Here is a 16,510-nt window from a genome sequence, read left to right on the forward strand (position 1 = left end):
TTTCTTGCTCTGAAGTCAGAAAACTATTCTTCTATCTTTTCTTGTAGAACTTTTAAACTTTTGTCTTGTTCATTTAAACTACCTGGAATTGATTTTTCCCCATATGAATAATCCCCATATGATTTATGTCAGCCTGGCATATTCATAGTTTCTTCTTCCCCCAGGAATGAGCAAGACCACCTCTGTCATGTGTCAGGCTTTAGTGAATGAGCAAGAAAATCGTTGGCTATATTCTACTCCATTGGTAAATGTGTCTGTCTTTGTGCTCCTATCATGTGATCTTAATCACTCTATCTTTAGGATAAATCTTGATATATGGAATTCTCCAGACTCCTCTCCCCATCCCCTTAGTCTTCCACAGAAGCTTCTTGGCTTTTTGCCCTTCCATAAATATTAGCTTGCTAAATTGCTCAAAATACTCTGTTGACATTTTGATTGAAATTACATTGAGTCGGTATATCAATTTGGCAATTTCAACATCTTTACAAAATGGAATCTGCCAACTGATTACATATTATCTCTGGTTGTGAGGTCTTCTTTAACATCTTTCAATGAAGTTGTTTTTTTTTTTAAGATTTTATTTACTTTTATTTGACAGAGATAGAGACAGCCAGTGAGAGAGGGAACACAAGCAGGGGGAGTGGGAGAGGAAGAAGCAGGCTCATAGCAGAGGAGCCTGATGTGGGGCTCGATCCCATAACGCTGGGATCACGCCCTGAGCTGAAGGCAGATGCTTAACGACTGAGCCACCCAGGCACCCCCCATGAAGTTTTGATCTTTGGTATATTACATTTTTCCCTCTACTCTTTTGGAAGTTTACACTCTATTCTTTTTTTTTATTGCCCTTGAAATTTTACCATGCATACTCAAAGTCTAAAAGTAATATCTTAAACACCCCTCTACAACAATGCAAGGACGTAGAACACTCGCCCCTGTCTTCCTCTCCTGTGTTCTTTTAATTTTACCCTTTTTTAAAGCCTGAATTCCCTTTATCACCATTCATATACTACACAGACACGGGTATAGATTTGCCTGCTCGCCACTACCTTTGCTCATCACTCCTTCCTGCATTGCAGACCTTCCCTCTGAGGTCATCTTTCTTCTTCTTAAAACATAGCCCTTTGGAGCTCCTGTCATGAAGATCTTTGGTGATTCACTTCTGACTCTCACGGTGCCCCGATGAGGACCCCAGTCGCCCTTCCAGGAAGTAAATATGTCTGCTTCTGTTTCTTTCTATGGTGTCACCAACATTGATGACCAGTGCTAAACTCTATTGACTTTCAGTAACCAAAAGTGATGGCAAAGTGACAGGAACCCAGCAGGAAAGAAAGAGTCAACCTACATGGTCAAGAGCCGTGGGTGGAAAAAAATCAAGCTACGTCACGTTTTTGGTTGAGATTCGTCCATAAACTTATGTTCCGTGGGGGAGGGAAGAAGGTTCATAGGATAAACATCAAAAGAATGAGAAGGGTTGTGTTAGCCTACTGAGGTTACGGGTGATGCTTGCTCTTCCCCCATTTTACAGTATTTCCATTCAGATGGTTCGATCTCTTTGGGGGGATAAAGGTAAATAAAAAGCAGCTGGCTTTGTCCTATTGGTATGTGGTCTCTCTCCAATTAGACTGAAATCTGCTTGAGAGCGAGAGTGATTGCCCCTCCTGTAATGACCACAACGCCTCGTCATACAAAATGGCCGCAGCCACAAAAACTCCCTCCCAGGGCAGAAGAGCATCCAAATAAGTTGAAACTGTCTCTCCAGAGTGTATTACCATGCTTTCAGGCCACAGCACCTTCATTCCCTCAACAGATGCTGACTGAAATAAAAACAATTATAAGAGAATATTATGAACAATTATATGCCAACAAATTGGGCAATCTGGAAGACAGGGATAAATTCCTAGAAACATATAAACTAACAAATGTTCAGGAACTAAACATCCCCTGTCTGGGCCATTTCCTGCACCGTCCCCCTCCTCCAAAATGGTCCTGACTGGAATTAGCCAGCTCCCACCCTCCAGATTATACCTGCAGCTTCTCTGTTTTCCATTAGTACACCAGACTCTTTCCAATCCTTTGGTTCAAGATGCTGGAAGCTTTTTTTTTTTTTTTTTTTTTTTGGCCCCTTTCCCTCCTCTTTCTCATCAGCCAGCTATCCAGTTCTGTTGATTCTTCCTGTCCGGGATTTCTGCTCACACTCTGTTCCAGGGTGGTGCAAAACTTGTCCCGAGAGAAAGAGGATCCATGACACTCTCCAGTGACCTAGAAGGGAACCAGATAGATGAAGGGGGTAAGATGTAGACCAAAGTAGGTGAATCTGGGTATAAGTCTCTCCCTAGGCCCAGAGTTACACCCATTCAGGAGCAGGGATAGGGAAAGAAGTTGCTGGATCAAAGAATGGGGGAGAGGGGGGCACCCTGAGATTCCCGACCGCAGATTATGATTCCCTGGCTACTAATTGGTTACTCATAGATAAATAGATAAATTTGCCTCAGTCAGGATCTGTGGCCAGTGAGAAGAGCACCTGCCTAGTGTATGCTTGGGCCAGGACTCCACACCTGCTGGAGGAGAGACAGAAGGAGCTGGTGGCCTCATAGGAGCCAGAAACCACGACTCCCAATCATTCATTCCTTAAATACACCGAGCAAGTGCTTTATTTATTTATTTTAAGATTTTATTTATTTATTTGATAGAGACAGCGAGAGAGGGAACACAAGCAAAGGGAGTGGGAGAGGGAGAAGCAGGCTTCGTGCCGAGCAGGGAGCCCAGTGCGGGGCTCGATCCCAGGACCCTGAGATCATGACCTGAGCTGAAGGCAGATGCTTAATGGCTGAGCCACCCAGGCGTCCCTGAGCAAGTGCTTTAAATATACCGAGCAAGGCATTGCTTGCTGCTGAGGGTTAAGTATAAATTTGCCCTCATGGAATTTATCGTCAGAAAGTAGGGGGAGGGGGAGACAAATATTAGACAATTCTTAGATGTATAATGACCAGTTATGATCAGCACTCTGAGGGACAAGCCCAGGTCTAGGGAGCTGGGGTGGGGTGGGGGGCACCAGCCTGGGGCAGGGGAATCCCCCGTCCTGTCAGGGTCAGGGTCATCATCAGCCCTTTCCCTTCTCCCACAAGTTCGCCTCCCTCTGGCTCAGGAAGAGGGATTTGCCCCCTCCCACCCCTGGGCAGACCAACAGACACTAAGGCCCTCCCTGATTCTGGAACCTTCCATATTCAACAAGCTCTGGAGATACACTTTAAGCCCTGCCAGATTCTCCCAGCTGTCAAAACCTGGGGCCAGGAGAAATGAAATGCAGCACCTCCTTCCTTCTCCTGCCTCGCCGCCTAGTCAGCCCCCACTCCTGACCCCTGCAACGGTCTTGGGGTGCCAGGGTGAGACCAGATATAGCTATTACTCTGTTATAGGCTGAATGGTGCTCTGCCCCCCAAAATCAGATGTTGAAGCCCTAACCCCCAGGAACTAGAATGAGACTATATTTGGACATAGGCCTTTTTAAAAAGGGTGATTAAGGTCAAATGAGTTCATAGGGGTAGAATTCCATATGACTGGTCTACTTAGAAGAGATTAGGACACAAACACACAGATCAAGGGGCAACGCTCTGCAAGCCTCAGGAAAAAAAAATCCTTGCGGACACCTTGATCTTGGGCTTCTAGCCTCCAGAAGTGTGAGAAAATGAACATGTGTGTTTAAAGAGCCCAGTCGGTGCTATTTTGCTATGCCACCTCCTGCCTTGATTCAGACTGAAGACTGAGGCTGGGCTGGGGAGGGGGGCAGGGCACATTTGCCTCGGGCCTAAAGATGGGCACTGTGAGGCTGGGACCAGGACCCAGGCCTGCCTCCCAAGGGCAGGGCCCCCTGCCTTGCCCAATGGGATTCTCCACCTTGGTTTCTCCTCCTTGGTATGTAGATTATTCTGTCTGAACGCACCGCACCAAGATCGAATTTCCCCACACAAAGCACCATCTGCAGCCCAGCTCCTCCTACCCAGCAAGACCTGAGCAAACTTCCTGGTTCTGTACCCCAAGCCCTGCCCATTAAAGCCTAAGTCAGTGAGTGCTTCTCAAACACCGATATGCAACAGAATCACCTGGGGAGTATGCGAAAATGCAGATTCCTGGGCCCCCCTGCCAGAGAGGTTCCTCTTTCCTAGGTCTGGGGTGGGGCCCAGAAGGACACATTTCTAACAAGCTTCCAGGCCTCACTGATGCCACACTTGAGAAGGCCCGGCTCAGATGCTTTTCCCCAGAGCTGACCCTGCACCTGCCTAGCCATCAGAGCAGCCTTATTCTTCCCTCAGCTCCCCAGGCCTTGGAGCCTTTGTCCAGCCTGGAGTGCTGCCAGGAATTCCCTGCCTCCAAGTCTGACAGGGTGCTCGGATCCTGGGACCTCCCAAATCAGGATAAAGTTGAGGGGTTGTGCTGCCTTTTAAAGGGAAGGCTTTACTGGAATTTGAGCCAGAACTGGAGCGACGCTAGTCCAAAGAATCCTGGGGGATCTTGATTAAAAGGCAGATACCTGGGCCCACCCCTAACACAGACCTCCTGTGAAGACACTCTTCTGGAGTCACCCTCTCAATACAGAGCTGAGCAAAGGGAGTCACAGAGAGGGCAAGTGACTTGGCCCAGGGCACACAGCATGTTAGAGCAGAGGCTGAGCGAGAACTCGGGTCACCTTCAGGGTGGAGTATATGGCCCACTGAACCTCGCTGCCTCTTCTGAGCCTCCGGGGTGGGGGGGCCCTCCTCTCTTCCAGCCCCTTCCTCACCATCTTCCACCTCCTTTCTGGTGACCGCAGCTGGGCCCTGGCATTTTTAGCTAAAGCTGAAATGGAGCCTCAGGGGACTAGAAATCATGTAAAAGGGAGAAAAGTGGGGGAACGGGCACGGAAGCCAGGGGAATGAAAATCTCTCAGGTGGGAAGGGGAGTCAGGAACCAGTAGCCACCCCATGATATCCAAGCAGCTGGGGCGGGGCTTCTCCTGGGACCTGCCCACGTGTGCCACCACTGGGGCCTCTGACTGGGGAGGGCTCCGATGGGAGCCCAGGAAACCACAAACCCTTGCAGGCCCTAAAAGAGCCTGCCTCTAACCTCCCTCTGCAACAGCTCCGTGCTTCAGATCTAAGTGCAGCTGGAGGCCGGGGTGCTGGTTAGTTAGTTGCTTAGTTCAAGCTTCTGGCTCCTGGACCCGGATTTCTGCTGACAGCCCCAGGCCAGCTGGTGGGACCGGATCTGGGGTGTGGACCAGGGGCGGACCGCTGCCCAGACCTGCCTCTCACGCCTGCTGCAAGGGGCACTGGAACCCTGCTGGGCGCAGGTGAGGCGAACAGCTGGGGGAGCTGCTGCCCTGGCCCCTCAGATCCTGGCTGGGAAAGGCAAGTCCGGCCAGTGGGGGCAGGGCCAGGGCTCCTGGAATCTGGATCTGCAGGCTGAGTTGGAGGCGCTCCACGCCCCATGTCACCTGGAGAAAAACTGGACCCACTTCCTGACCCCTTCATCCTGCAGCCGCCAGTCTTCCACCCGGTGAGCAGCCACTCTGGTCTGGAACCTCCAGGTCTCAGCCCCCCCCCCACCGCTCCCCCACTCCAGCTGGACTCACACTCCTCCCAGGCGGTGGGTGGAGAGGCCTTGGGTCTTGGGCCCAGCTCCCCCGACACCTGCTCATGGACCTGGAAGGCCCTCCTGAGCTTAGCGGAGTGGCTGAGCAGCTAATTCCCACCTGGGTGAGAATGATGGGCTCACAGGGTCCTTACATTTTAAAAGTAATAGAGCCTGGAGTCAGAGCTGTGCTGCTAATGCCTGGCGGGGGGCTGGGAGGATCCGGGGCTACTGTGTAGTATCCTTGGGGTGGGGGGGCACTGAGCATCTTGGGTGGTCTCATCTCCAGCCTGGAAGAGAGTCAGCTTGGAACCTCCAACGGGGGGCTGGGTGTGGGTTCCCCTCACGCGGATTTTCCGAAGTCTGGCCTTGCTTTACAGGAGGCTGAATGCCCAGCGTATTCTGCCCTCTCATTAATGAACGCTAATTATCACTTTCTCTTGACTTGGCCCTCTCCCTCCGGGAGAGCTGCATCAGCTCCGCAAATATTACCAGCCAGTCCTAGAGCCTGGGAAGTGGGAGGGACTGAGGTGCTGAGCCTGGCTGAGCTGTGGGCCCTCAGACAGCCAGGAGCTCCGGCACCTCCCCAGGTGCCTGAGTAATGGGGCGAAGCAGCTGCCCAGGTTGCAGCCCCTCCTCGCTTTGCAGGCTGCGAGCTCCTACCTAGAGGGCAGCACTGTTGGGGCTCAGCTCCTTCTAGATGGTTCGGACAACACGTGGAAGGCAGTCTTGTGTTATGCCGACCCGTATACACCTGGGACACATCCACAATCGTTCCGCAAACACCTATGCAGAGCCCACGCTGTGCCAGGCCAGGCGCTGAGCACAGAAGGGAAAGGCAGGGCTTCTGCTCCAAGTGGCCTGTGCCTCCAGCAGAAACAGCCAGCCCCCTGGTCTCCCCATGAGCCCGCCAATGGCCAAGCTAGCCATGCCAGTGAAGTGTCCTGGGAACACAGGGGAGAGAAGGAAAAACGCAGTCACCGTAGCAGGCAGCGCTTGGAGAAGGTGTCAGAGGACGTTGAAAGTCCAGTTGGATCTTACAGAGCCGAGGGAGAGCAGAGGAAGCGCCCCGAAAAGGCAGGGAGCTGTAAACCTGTGTGTTGCGCTTTAGGAATTGGGCACAGCTTCTGTGTGGGGCGAGGTGAGCCTGGGAAGGTAGGCGGGGCCATTGTTGGGTGTCTCTCCAGGCGTCCGTATCAGGGTCCCAACTTGTCCAGCCTTCTGCCCACCTCCCCGCCCCCCCAGTTCCTGGGTTCCAGCCAGTAAACAGTCATCAGGATCTTGATACCAGGCTTCTGGAGGCCAGGGCCAGTCTCACAGAGCCCAAGGAGCTAGGGAGAGGGGCAGGGCTGGTGTTCTAAGTGGGCGATGGAGCTGAACTTGGCTTCCCCAGGGCAATGTGGCTTTGACATGTGAGAGTCTGGGAAAGGGGAGAAGGTGGAAGAGAACCCCAGTATTTCCCCATCAGGACGTTTTCTGTTTGGGGCAGGAGAGTGGAGTTTTCTTGTTCTTCCCTCCCCACCTGCCCACCTGGCACGGGGCTCCCTCGTAAGACCTATTCTCCAGCCGCATATGGCTAGTTTTCTCCCCTTGTTCAGGTGGTTCCTTATGTCACGACAATTTTCGGTGGCCTGCGCGCGGGCAAGATGGTCATGCTACAGGGAGTGGTCCCTCTAAAGGCACACAGGTAAGGGGGTGCTCCGCGCGGGAGCTGGAGCTCAGCCCCAGCGGCATCGAGCTGGAGGCTCCTCTCTGCCTTCGGGGTCTCGGGGTTCCCGACCAGGGGTGCCCCTTCGAGAGCACCTCTCACCAGGTTCCAGGTGGACTTTCAGTGCGGCTGCAGCCTGCACCCCCGGCCGGATATCGCCATCCACTTCAACCCGCGCTTCCACACCAGCAAGCCGCATGTCATCTGCAACACCCTGCGCTTGGAGCGCTGGCAGGCCGAGGCCCGGTGGCCCCGTCTGCCCCTGCAGAGAGGGGCGCCCTTCCTCATCCTCTTTCTCTTCGGAAATGAGGAGATGAAGGTGAGGGGAAGGGATGGGCGTCTGTGTCTAGGACCTGCATCCCTCCACTGCTCCTTCCTTCTGCCGAAATCCCCACGTCACTGTTGAGGAGGGGTGTCACCCGCCGGGAGAGCCTGAGAACCGAGAGGACAGAGCAGCCGCCCAGCCCCGTCCCAAGCTGCCTGGGGCCCACGTGGCCTGGGACCCGGGGTGGCAAGAAAGGTCTCCCGCGCCTGGCCCTGGGGAGGCCCCCACTGCCATCGTCCTAGCAAGCTCTTCAAGAGCGCCTGCAATATGCTGGGCTCTGTTCTAGCCCCTAAATATCCGCTGGGTAGGTCCTCATGGGGCGGATCCTCACATCCTCCCCATCTCTGGGCCTCAGTGGAGGGGGGCGGGGCGCAGGGACAGAGACCTCCACTTCAAGCCTTTCTCCGTGGATGGGAACTCCTGCCAGGAAGATGCCAGGACCTCGACCTCTCCAGGGGAAAGGGGAGCTGGTGGGAACAGGCAGTGGGGGGAGGGGGGAGGGGTCATCGGCCTCCTGAACCCCCATTTCCTCTCCTGGGGCTGAGGCTGCTGCAGAGGGATGGTGTGGGCAAGTGCCATGGCAGGGGCAGAGGGAGAGTGACAGGGGCTTTGGTTCCAAGGCCAGCTGGGCAAACTTGGGAAGGTCCCGGAAGCTCCCCAAGCCTTGGGCACCTCGTCTGTCCAACGTGCCTGCCTCTCAGAGTGGGTCTGAAGTGAAACGAGGGACATTTCAGGTCAGAGCGCCCAGCGACGCCAGGCACGTTAGTGCGGATTCAGTGCTGCTGAGCTGTCTGTCTGTCCGTCCTTCCAGGTGAGTGTGAACGGACAACACTTTCTCCACTACCGCTACCGGCTCCCGCTGTCTCGTGTGGACACCCTGGGCATATTTGGTGACATCCTGGTGGAGGCCGTTGGATTCCTGAACATCAGCGTGAGTTCCCTGAGTGGCAACGGCCCCTGTCCTCCCCTGGTGCCTGGGCGGGCCCAGGACCCCCCACCCCGCTGCCCCAGGCAGGCCCTGTCACACCCGTTTTACCCAAGGTGGAGGGGATCCAGCAAGTTGTGGGATACGAGTGGGGTGCAGAGGGTGCCCACCGAAGGGGACCCGAGAGCAATGGCCAGGAGGTGACCCGCTTGCGCACCTGGAGCCATGGGGCCCAAACAGCAGCTAGCTCTGTCATTCGCCCCAGAGCGCCTTATTAAAAGTGCAGATTTCTAGGACCTGCCACCAGACCTTCAGATCAGCACGTGTGAGGAGGGGCCTAGGAATCCGCATGTTCAAATGCCAGGCTTGAGAACGGCCGGCAAGGCTTCCAGGGAGAATGAGGAGCTACCAAAGCGAGCCTCTGCCCACCTCCCGGGCAAGGGCAGGGGGCGGGAGCTCCGGGAATGACTCACAGGGCCTGCAGCGGGCCTGAACCCCTCGTGATGCTTTTCCTCTTTCCTGACAGCCGTTTGCAGAGGGCGGCAGCGAGTACCCGGTTGGATACGTGAGTCTCCAGGGAGCAAGGTTGTCCCTTGTGGTTCCGGCCACACTAGCTGAGCCACCGGGGCTCCCATCTCCCCCGGCTGGACCTGCCGGTCACGGGGCTGCCGCCCAAGTTGGCGAAAGCCAGCTGCCCTTCCCTCACTGGGCAGTTGCCATGGATCCTGTCCCCCACCCCCAACCCCCGGTAGCTGGCAAGCCTGGATTCTCCTCTGGCAGCCCGAGCTGGGGCCAGCTTGGGAAGATGGACGGGGTGGGCTTGCTGCCCAGGATGGGCAGAGCCCCAGGACTCCTATCGGAAGATCCTGCCAAGTTGCAGCTTTCTGTCCTCAGCAACCGGCAGAGGCAGCCAGGGTCAGCCCGCAGGACAGGGGGACAGATGAGGCCCAAGGCCACACAATAAGTGAATGCCAGACCCTCTGTCCTGTTCTTCCCCGTTCTTCCAGACCTAGTGTCTGCTGAATCCAAGAGGGGCCCCCCGGGACTCTAACCGTTCACCTGTGTTGCGTTTGAGAGAGACAAGCCCCAGATCCCCCCAGTTCTTAATAATAATACTGAGAAGCTTTCCTTCACTGAACAAACACCGCATGGTTTCTATGTCCCCTTTCTCTTTCTTTCTCCCCTTGACAGCCTTTCCTGCTGAAGAGCCCCAGCCTGGTGAGTGACCTTCCTCCTGGGTCACCTGGTGGGAAATGCCCTCAGCATCAAGCTTCCCCCTTCCTTCATAGACACCTGCGGGCTGCAGTGGGCCAGGCAGCTTCAGGCTGAAACCCCAGCCTCGTTTTACCTTTTCTCCATTTATTCTGCATACAATTATTTGCTACTCTTCTGTGCCAGGCCCGGTGCCGGCTCTAGGATAGAGGGACCAGCCAGTCCCAGCACTCCAGTTGCTCGCAGGCTGGTGGGAAGACAGACCGGTGAACAGGACATTACAGTTCAGGGTGCAGCAATGGGGGATGTGTCTGGTGCTCCTGGGCCCCGGGAAGGGGGGCGGCCACTGAGCTCAGCCCTGAAAGGCCAGGGAGAGCCGAAGCCTGCGGTAGATGTTTGGTGAATGAGCAGAGCTGAGTGTCCTCTTGGCTGCGGGCCTTGAGGCCGACTTACCAGCCCCAGGGCTCCCCTGGGGGCAGCCGCTCTCCCCAGACCCCTGTGTGCCCCCCTTCTCAGTCATCTCCCCTCTTCCTACAGGAGCTGCCCTGCTCGCGTGCCCTCCCCCGGGGTCTCTGGCCCGGACAGGTCATCGTACTGCGGGGGCTGGTCCTGCCGGAGCCAAAGGAGTGAGTATCCAGATGGAAGGGAGGGAGAGGCAGCTCTGATGGAGCACGAGCTCTACAAGCGTCCCCTCTGCCATCTCCAACACCGCTGCCCCATCGTGGAGCTTGTGGTTGGAAGGGTGCTCAGTGCTCAGTCCCACCAACTGAGCACTGGTCGGTGCTCGGTGCTCAGGCTCCCCCCGCAGCCCTGACAGCCCCAATTCTGGGAGTACCTTCCCCGCCTGTCCCTCTGGTCAGGCCAACCAGCCTCTCATCGCAGGTGCCAGCTCAGGCCTCCGGAAAGGTCCTTTAAGGGCTCAGGCTGAGACCCAGAGAGAGAATTCAACCTCCCAGGGTGACAGAGTGCCCTAGTTTCCGGCGGGGGCGGGGGGAGGCCCAGAGCCAGGCAGGAGGGGCTCAGAGCCACACACCAACTACCGGGACGCTGCCTCACCTCTCCCACAGGGGGCGCTCCTGCTCAGCTTCCCCAACCTGCAGGCTCCAGGCTGCTTTCGCTTTCTTTTTCCTTCCTTTTTTCCTTCTCCCCTCTCCTTCCTTCTTTCCCTCCTTTCCTTGCTGGAATTGCGTTGGATGTCGTGACTTTTCTGGGCCAGGTCGCCTGGGTCTCACTTCTGCTGAGGACACTTACTGCCTCTGTGCCCCTTCAAGGAAGTTACTTTTCCTTTCTGTGCCTCAGTTTCCTCGTGTGTAAAAAGAGGTAATGATTAGTGCCAGCTTCGGGGGTGGTCTGCATGCTTAGAACTGGGCCAGGCGCATCGTAAGCGCTCGACAAATGTCATCAAAATGGTCTCTGTGGAGGGGCAGGAGGGAAGGGAATTGCCCTGTCTTCTTCTGTTTCGGTTTTGTTGTCTGGAGTCACTGACCTCACTAAACTCTTGCCCTGCCTGCTCTTTCTGGAGCGGTCCTGTGAATTCTGGAGCAGGCATGCAGCACAGCCCCGGGCAGCATGAACCTCCAAAGCCCGGCACAGCGGGGCTGGGGTCTGGCTTGTGCCTCTTATAAACTGTGTGGTCTTGGGGAAGTCACGACACCTTTCTGAGGCTGGAGTCCTGAGTTTCCCCATCAGAATAAAAGGAGAAAGATCATCTCAGTCCTAGAGGGAAAATGAAAAAGTTCCCAGGGGTAGAAAGAACACTGTCCCCCCAAAAAACTTGGGAGACGTGACACCAGGTTCATGTCCTAGCTCAACGTCGAATGGTTATTATTAGGGACGCGGCAGGTGACTTAACTGCTCTCTCTCGGGGACCATGAATTCACACGCCCTCCGAGGTCGGACAGGTGACATAAATAGTGAAGCCCTGGTTGGGAAGGGAACTTGGAAAGAGTATTTCCATAAAGCCACTCAGGCCGGACCTTCTGATTATTTTACAAAGAGAAGCTGGAAGCCATCTTTCATATAAACTTTCCCAGTTTGGGCACGTGGTATTGCTTTGAAGTTGAAGAACACTGTGGATCCGCCAGGACATTTCTACAGGGCCACTTCCGCCACAGGCCGCCAACATCAAGACTTGGCGTTCAGCCAGCCCGCAATAAATGCTGTTACTGTTGTTTTCTGGAAGCGACTGTGGCTTGAATTGGACAGAGGGAGTAGGAGTTGGAGGGCAGGGAATTCGTCTGCATTAAAAATCCGAACTTCCCTCTCCATCCTTCCTCGCAAGCACCGGGCAGGTGGGCGGCTGCACCTGCTGAGAGCCAGCACGGAGCTCCGCTAGGGCATCTGGAAGGAGTCGGTTACCTGGCCCAGGGCTGTGCTGGACAGGGATGAGGTTGCGGGGTTGGGAGTTGGGGGCGAACACCGAGGCCTCCAGGAGTTCCAGGCCAGTGGGAAGGGCATGGGCTGGTGCTAGAGGCTCCGTGCGGTGCACTCTCCAGGGCCCCTGCCTTCCAAGCTTCTTCCCAGTGGTGAGCCCTTGCTGGCTCCTTCCCAAAGCTGGAAAATGTCTGCGGCATCCTCCTAGAACACATCCAGCTGGAGTCCCTGAAAGACCCGCCCAGGGCACACTAACGCCCCCTTTTACCCCTGCCCTTTGCCTCCCGGTCTTCCAGCGATCAGGCTCTTATCCACCTCTTATCAGGCTCTTATCCTCGGCTTCCTGCCGAGGTCTCAGGCAACAGTTGAAGGGGTGTTGTTTCAAAGGTGACTTTGGAAACTTCCTGGACATAAAACAGAATCCGGCTGCCTTATGAGGGGTAGGTGCCAGGCAGCAGAAAGGCACCCAAATCTGGAGCCCTGCACTGTTGCCAGCCCGAAGCCCCGCAGCTATTACTAGTGACAGGGCCAGCCACGTGACTTCCTGTCCTCGTCAGTTACACGGGCTGCTGAACCTCAAGGCCCAGGATTTCTGGGAGGGCTCCGGAAATCTACTGTGTGCCAGGCACTCGCTCGATTCCACGTACATTATCTCCTTTGTTCCTTCCGTGGCCCTATGAGGGAGGTATTGTATTCGAGAGTGACATTTGTTACACATGCCCGGTGCTGTTCTAGCACTTTACACAGGACGACTGGTGAGGCAGGTACTCTTCTCCCCATGCTACAGATCAGGAAACTGAGGCACAGAGACGTGAAGTGACCTCCCCAAGGTCACAGGACTGGAAAGAGCAGAGCAGGGTTGAAGCCGGGTAGCCTGGCTCTAACCCCCACGCTATTTGCAAAGCACTTCAGGCGATACCTAGCATATAGCACCCAATAAATGTTAGTTACTATTAATATAATGCTCCCCATCTCGAGGAGGGGAAAAGGAGGCTCAGGCAAGGTAATGTGCTCCCCAGGGTCCTCCGGCCAGTGGGTGGCAACGTGGGGATTCAGTCTCAGGTGTGCCTGAGACTCGCTCAGGTGTCCCCACCCCTCTGAGGTGCCGAATCTTCCAGCTGCTCTCCCACATCCATCCCTGAGCCCAGGATCCAGCAGCCACGGCTCAGAGGAGTCAGGGAGCCCCTTCTGCCCCTTCTAGCAGCTTCACATTGAGCCTGCGGGACCAGGCCGCTCACGTGCCCGTGACGCTCAGGGCTTCCTTCGCAGACAGAACCCTGGCCTGGATCTCACCCTGGGGGTGCAAGAAGCTGATCTCGGCCCCCTTCCTCTTCTACCCGAAGCGATTCTTCGAGGTCAGTCAGAGCCAAGTGGCCCGGTCCCTCCGGGGCGGGGCACAGAGCAGCATTCCCATGGGGAGACAGGGGTGCATCCTAGGGATAGGGGGGCAGAGGATGTGGGGCTGGGAAGCCAGAGCCCGCCAGGAGAAGCAGACTTCCACGCCATGGCTCTCAACCCTCCCTACGGCTGCCAGCGATCCCACTTCCAAAAAAGGGATTTAATTAATCAAAGCAGACCCTGGCATTAGGGTTATCAAAAAAAAAAAGCTCCCTTTTAAGGACTCCCAAGTGCAACCAGGGCTGAGAACCAGTGCGCGAGGGCAGGCGATGGGCACAGATGGTGAAACTGAGGCCCAGGGCTGGGCTGATCCTTGTGGAAGGTCGCAGTGATCTGGTGACAAGCTGGGTGCCCCAGTCCTGTTCTTTCCCACCACCAGGTGCCCCGTGGTCCCGGTCTTTGTGACCCTGAGGGGAGGGCTCGCTGGGTGGGGCGACAGGCAGGCGGTGGACCGTCCGTCTGTCTGGAAACCTGCACACCCCTCCCGGCCTTTCCCAGGTGCTTCTCCTGTGCCAGGAGGGAGGCCTGAAGCTGGCGCTCAACGGGCAGGGCCTGGGGGCCACCAGCCTGCGGCAGCAGACCCTGGAGCGGCTGCGGGAGCTCCGAATCAGTGGCAGCGTCCAGCTCTACTGCGTCCACTACTGAGGAGTGAGCCGGGGATCCCGCCAAGGAAGGGAGGGGCCCACCCAGGCCCGGCGCCCCTCGGTGCGGCTCCACTCTCCTCCCTTCCTGGAACCGTGTGCCTGTCACCACCACCTGAGTCTGCAGGGGCTTTGGGCCCCACAGCAGAGGGGAGGCCCCAGAGCGAGAAGGCTCCTCAAAGGCAGTGGCTCCCTCCGCCAGGAGCCTGGGACTTGGCTCCATCCTTCCTGCAGGGCTGAGACAGTGGGCAGGTGGAGCAGCCCAACAAGGACAGTGGCTGAGGGGTGCCCGGGTGGCTCAGTCAGTTGAGCATCCGACTCTTGATTCTGGCTCAGGTCAGGATCTCAAAGTCATGAGATCGAGCCCCGCATCCAGCTCCGTGTTCAGCAGGGAGTCTGCTTGAGATTCCTTCCCTTCCTCTCCTCTGTCCCCCCCTCCGCCCTTGCTCTCTCCGAAATAAATAAATAAATAAAATCTTTAAAAAAGAAAGGAAAGAAAAAAACTGCGATTAAATTGGGTATTAAGCCCCAGTTTGGGGACTCAGTCTAAGTGACACCATTTGGGGTCACTAAAAAGTGACACTTTTTTAGCCACCTCAATAAACTCAACTTAAAGAAAAAGACTAATCCAGAGGGGTGCCTGGCTGGCTCACTTGGAAGAGCGTGTAACCCTTGATCTCAGGGTCATGAGTTTGAGCCCACATTGGATGTAAATATTACTTAAATAAATAGAAACTTAAAAAAAAAAAACGAGTAGTCTGTGGAAAGTAAGAACATGATAATCATTCAGAGCTAGTTCAATTAATTAATTTATGAAACGATTAGAGAAAGAATCTTGCTTTCATTACTTAAATATTAAAGACACTCTGTTAGAAGTGAAGTCAAAGCTGAAATACGTTCCAAAGCCATCTCCGGGACTGAGACACAAACACTTTCAAAGTCAGATCAGCTCCTTCCACCCGCAGCCCCTCCCTGACCGTACATTTCAGACATCTGGGGAGTTTTTAGAACATGCTGGTTCCTGGTCCAAACCCGAGACCGATGAAATCAGAATGTCTGGGTGTGGGGCCTGGGCCTCAGAATATTTTAAGAGCTCCCGGGAGATTCTGACATGGAGCCAGGTTTGAGAATAACTATTTCAGGCCTTGAAGACTCTGGAAATTCCCATACCCTTTGACATATGAAATATCTCCAGGAAAGAAGGCGCCTCCCGCGGGGCCAGCACAGCCCTTGGTAGGGACTAGTGACCAGACAGCTGAGAGCCAGGCTTGAAAGATGGGACCCAGCCTATGGGAGGGCAGGGTAGAGGGGAAGATAAAGTAGCAATGCCAGAGAAGGTGGGGACACCCCAAATTAGGGAGGCAGGACCCTAGTACATACCAAGAGCAGGAGGGAGAGTAGAGAACGTGGCAGACTCAAGGTGACGGGATCTATGCTGATGAGCTTAAGGTAGGCCCCGGGACCTCTCTGAGCCTCGGCTCCCTCCACTGCAGAAGGGGGATGGTAAGTCATCGCTCTGATCGCCCCACAGGGCTGTGAGGCTCACATGTGAGCAGCCCTCTCCGTTTTCCTGCACTTTCCCACACATTCCATTCCGGTAAAAACCCTGTGAATGTAGACAGGATAAGGAGGAAGCGAGGCAGACTGGCCCAGTAGCTTATCAGAAATCACAGAGCTGGGCTGAGGATGCCAGAGTTGGAAGCAGCCCTTCCCGTCTCCTGGTCGGTGCAGGCTCTCGGGGCTCTCCGCCGACTAGCCCCCTGAACTCGGTTCCCGAAGCACACAGCCTGAGCTCAAATCCTGCTGCCTGCACGAGCTTAGACGTCCCGGCTTTGGGCAAATTCCGCGTGTTCGCATGGAGAGGTACGGGCAGTCACATCAACCGAGCGGGATGGTGGTGAATTTATAAGTCAAAATTACTTTAAATGCCTCATACTGAGTTGGAACTCAATGAATGGTGGCTCTTGCTGGAAATGTGAGAAATGCCATGCTGCCCCCCCCGCCACGTTGCCAGCATCCCCTCCCCCAGCACGAGCAGAACCCTAGGAGATGGGGCCTCACACCCAAAGTGTGTCACCTATGGGGACATATCTCAGATGGGTGACGAAGTGCTCACCATTGCTTTCCAGAAGTGTGGACGTCTTCATTCAACGATCTCTCCCTCACAGAACTGATGACCTTGTGTGGACCTTGTCCACACGCCGGGTGGGGGGAGCGGGTTGTTGACCTGGTTGCTTTAAGATGTAAAGAACTTACTGGGAATCATAGACAGATGCACTCTCGACTCTGGGGGAATCGCTGTGGCACCAGGAGTTGGAAGC

General features: G+C 55.3%; 1 protein-coding gene across 4 annotated transcripts; it reads left to right on the forward strand.

The window, feature by feature from the left end:
• Positions 1–4,711: 4,711 nt before the first annotated feature.
• Positions 4,712–14,336, forward strand: LOC123794533 (galectin-12). Of its 4 annotated transcripts, none has more exons than XM_087854965.1 (9): positions 4,712–5,326; positions 7,206–7,294; positions 7,421–7,634; positions 8,452–8,571; positions 9,092–9,130; positions 9,757–9,783; positions 10,315–10,403; positions 13,352–13,505; positions 14,047–14,336. In XM_087854965.1, the coding sequence occupies exons 2-9, from the start codon at positions 7,254–7,256 to the stop codon at positions 14,191–14,193; spliced, it is 831 nt and encodes a 276-aa protein (XP_087711091.1). In that variant the 5' UTR covers positions 4,712–5,326; positions 7,206–7,253; the 3' UTR covers positions 14,194–14,336. The 4 variants fall into 4 exon arrangements, with proteins under 4 accessions (XP_087711091.1, XP_045656657.1, XP_045656656.1 ...); XM_045800701.2 differs by having other exon boundaries at positions 4,717–5,532; positions 13,355–13,505; XM_045800700.2 differs by having other exon boundaries at positions 4,833–5,532.
• Positions 14,337–16,510: the final 2,174 nt, after the last annotated feature.

Source organism: Ursus americanus, chromosome 24, assembly GCF_024610735.1.
Source record: "Ursus americanus isolate L20-20 chromosome 24, mUrsAme1.1.p, whole genome shotgun sequence".
NCBI lineage: Eukaryota > Metazoa > Chordata > Mammalia > Carnivora > Ursidae > Ursus > Ursus americanus.

Excerpts from the sequence above, each read along its gene's own strand:
- LOC123794533 (XM_045800700.2), top strand. The coding sequence starts at position 5,464 with ATGTCACCTGGAGAAAAACTGGACCCACTTCCTGACCCCTTCATCCTG. Across the intron at positions 7,635-8,451 it reads TCGGAAATGAGGAGATGAAG|GTGAGTGTGAACGGACAACA; the intron begins GTGAGGGGAAGG and ends CCGTCCTTCCAG. Across the intron at positions 13,506-14,046 it reads ACCCGAAGCGATTCTTCGAG|GTGCTTCTCCTGTGCCAGGA; the intron begins GTCAGTCAGAGC and ends GGCCTTTCCCAG.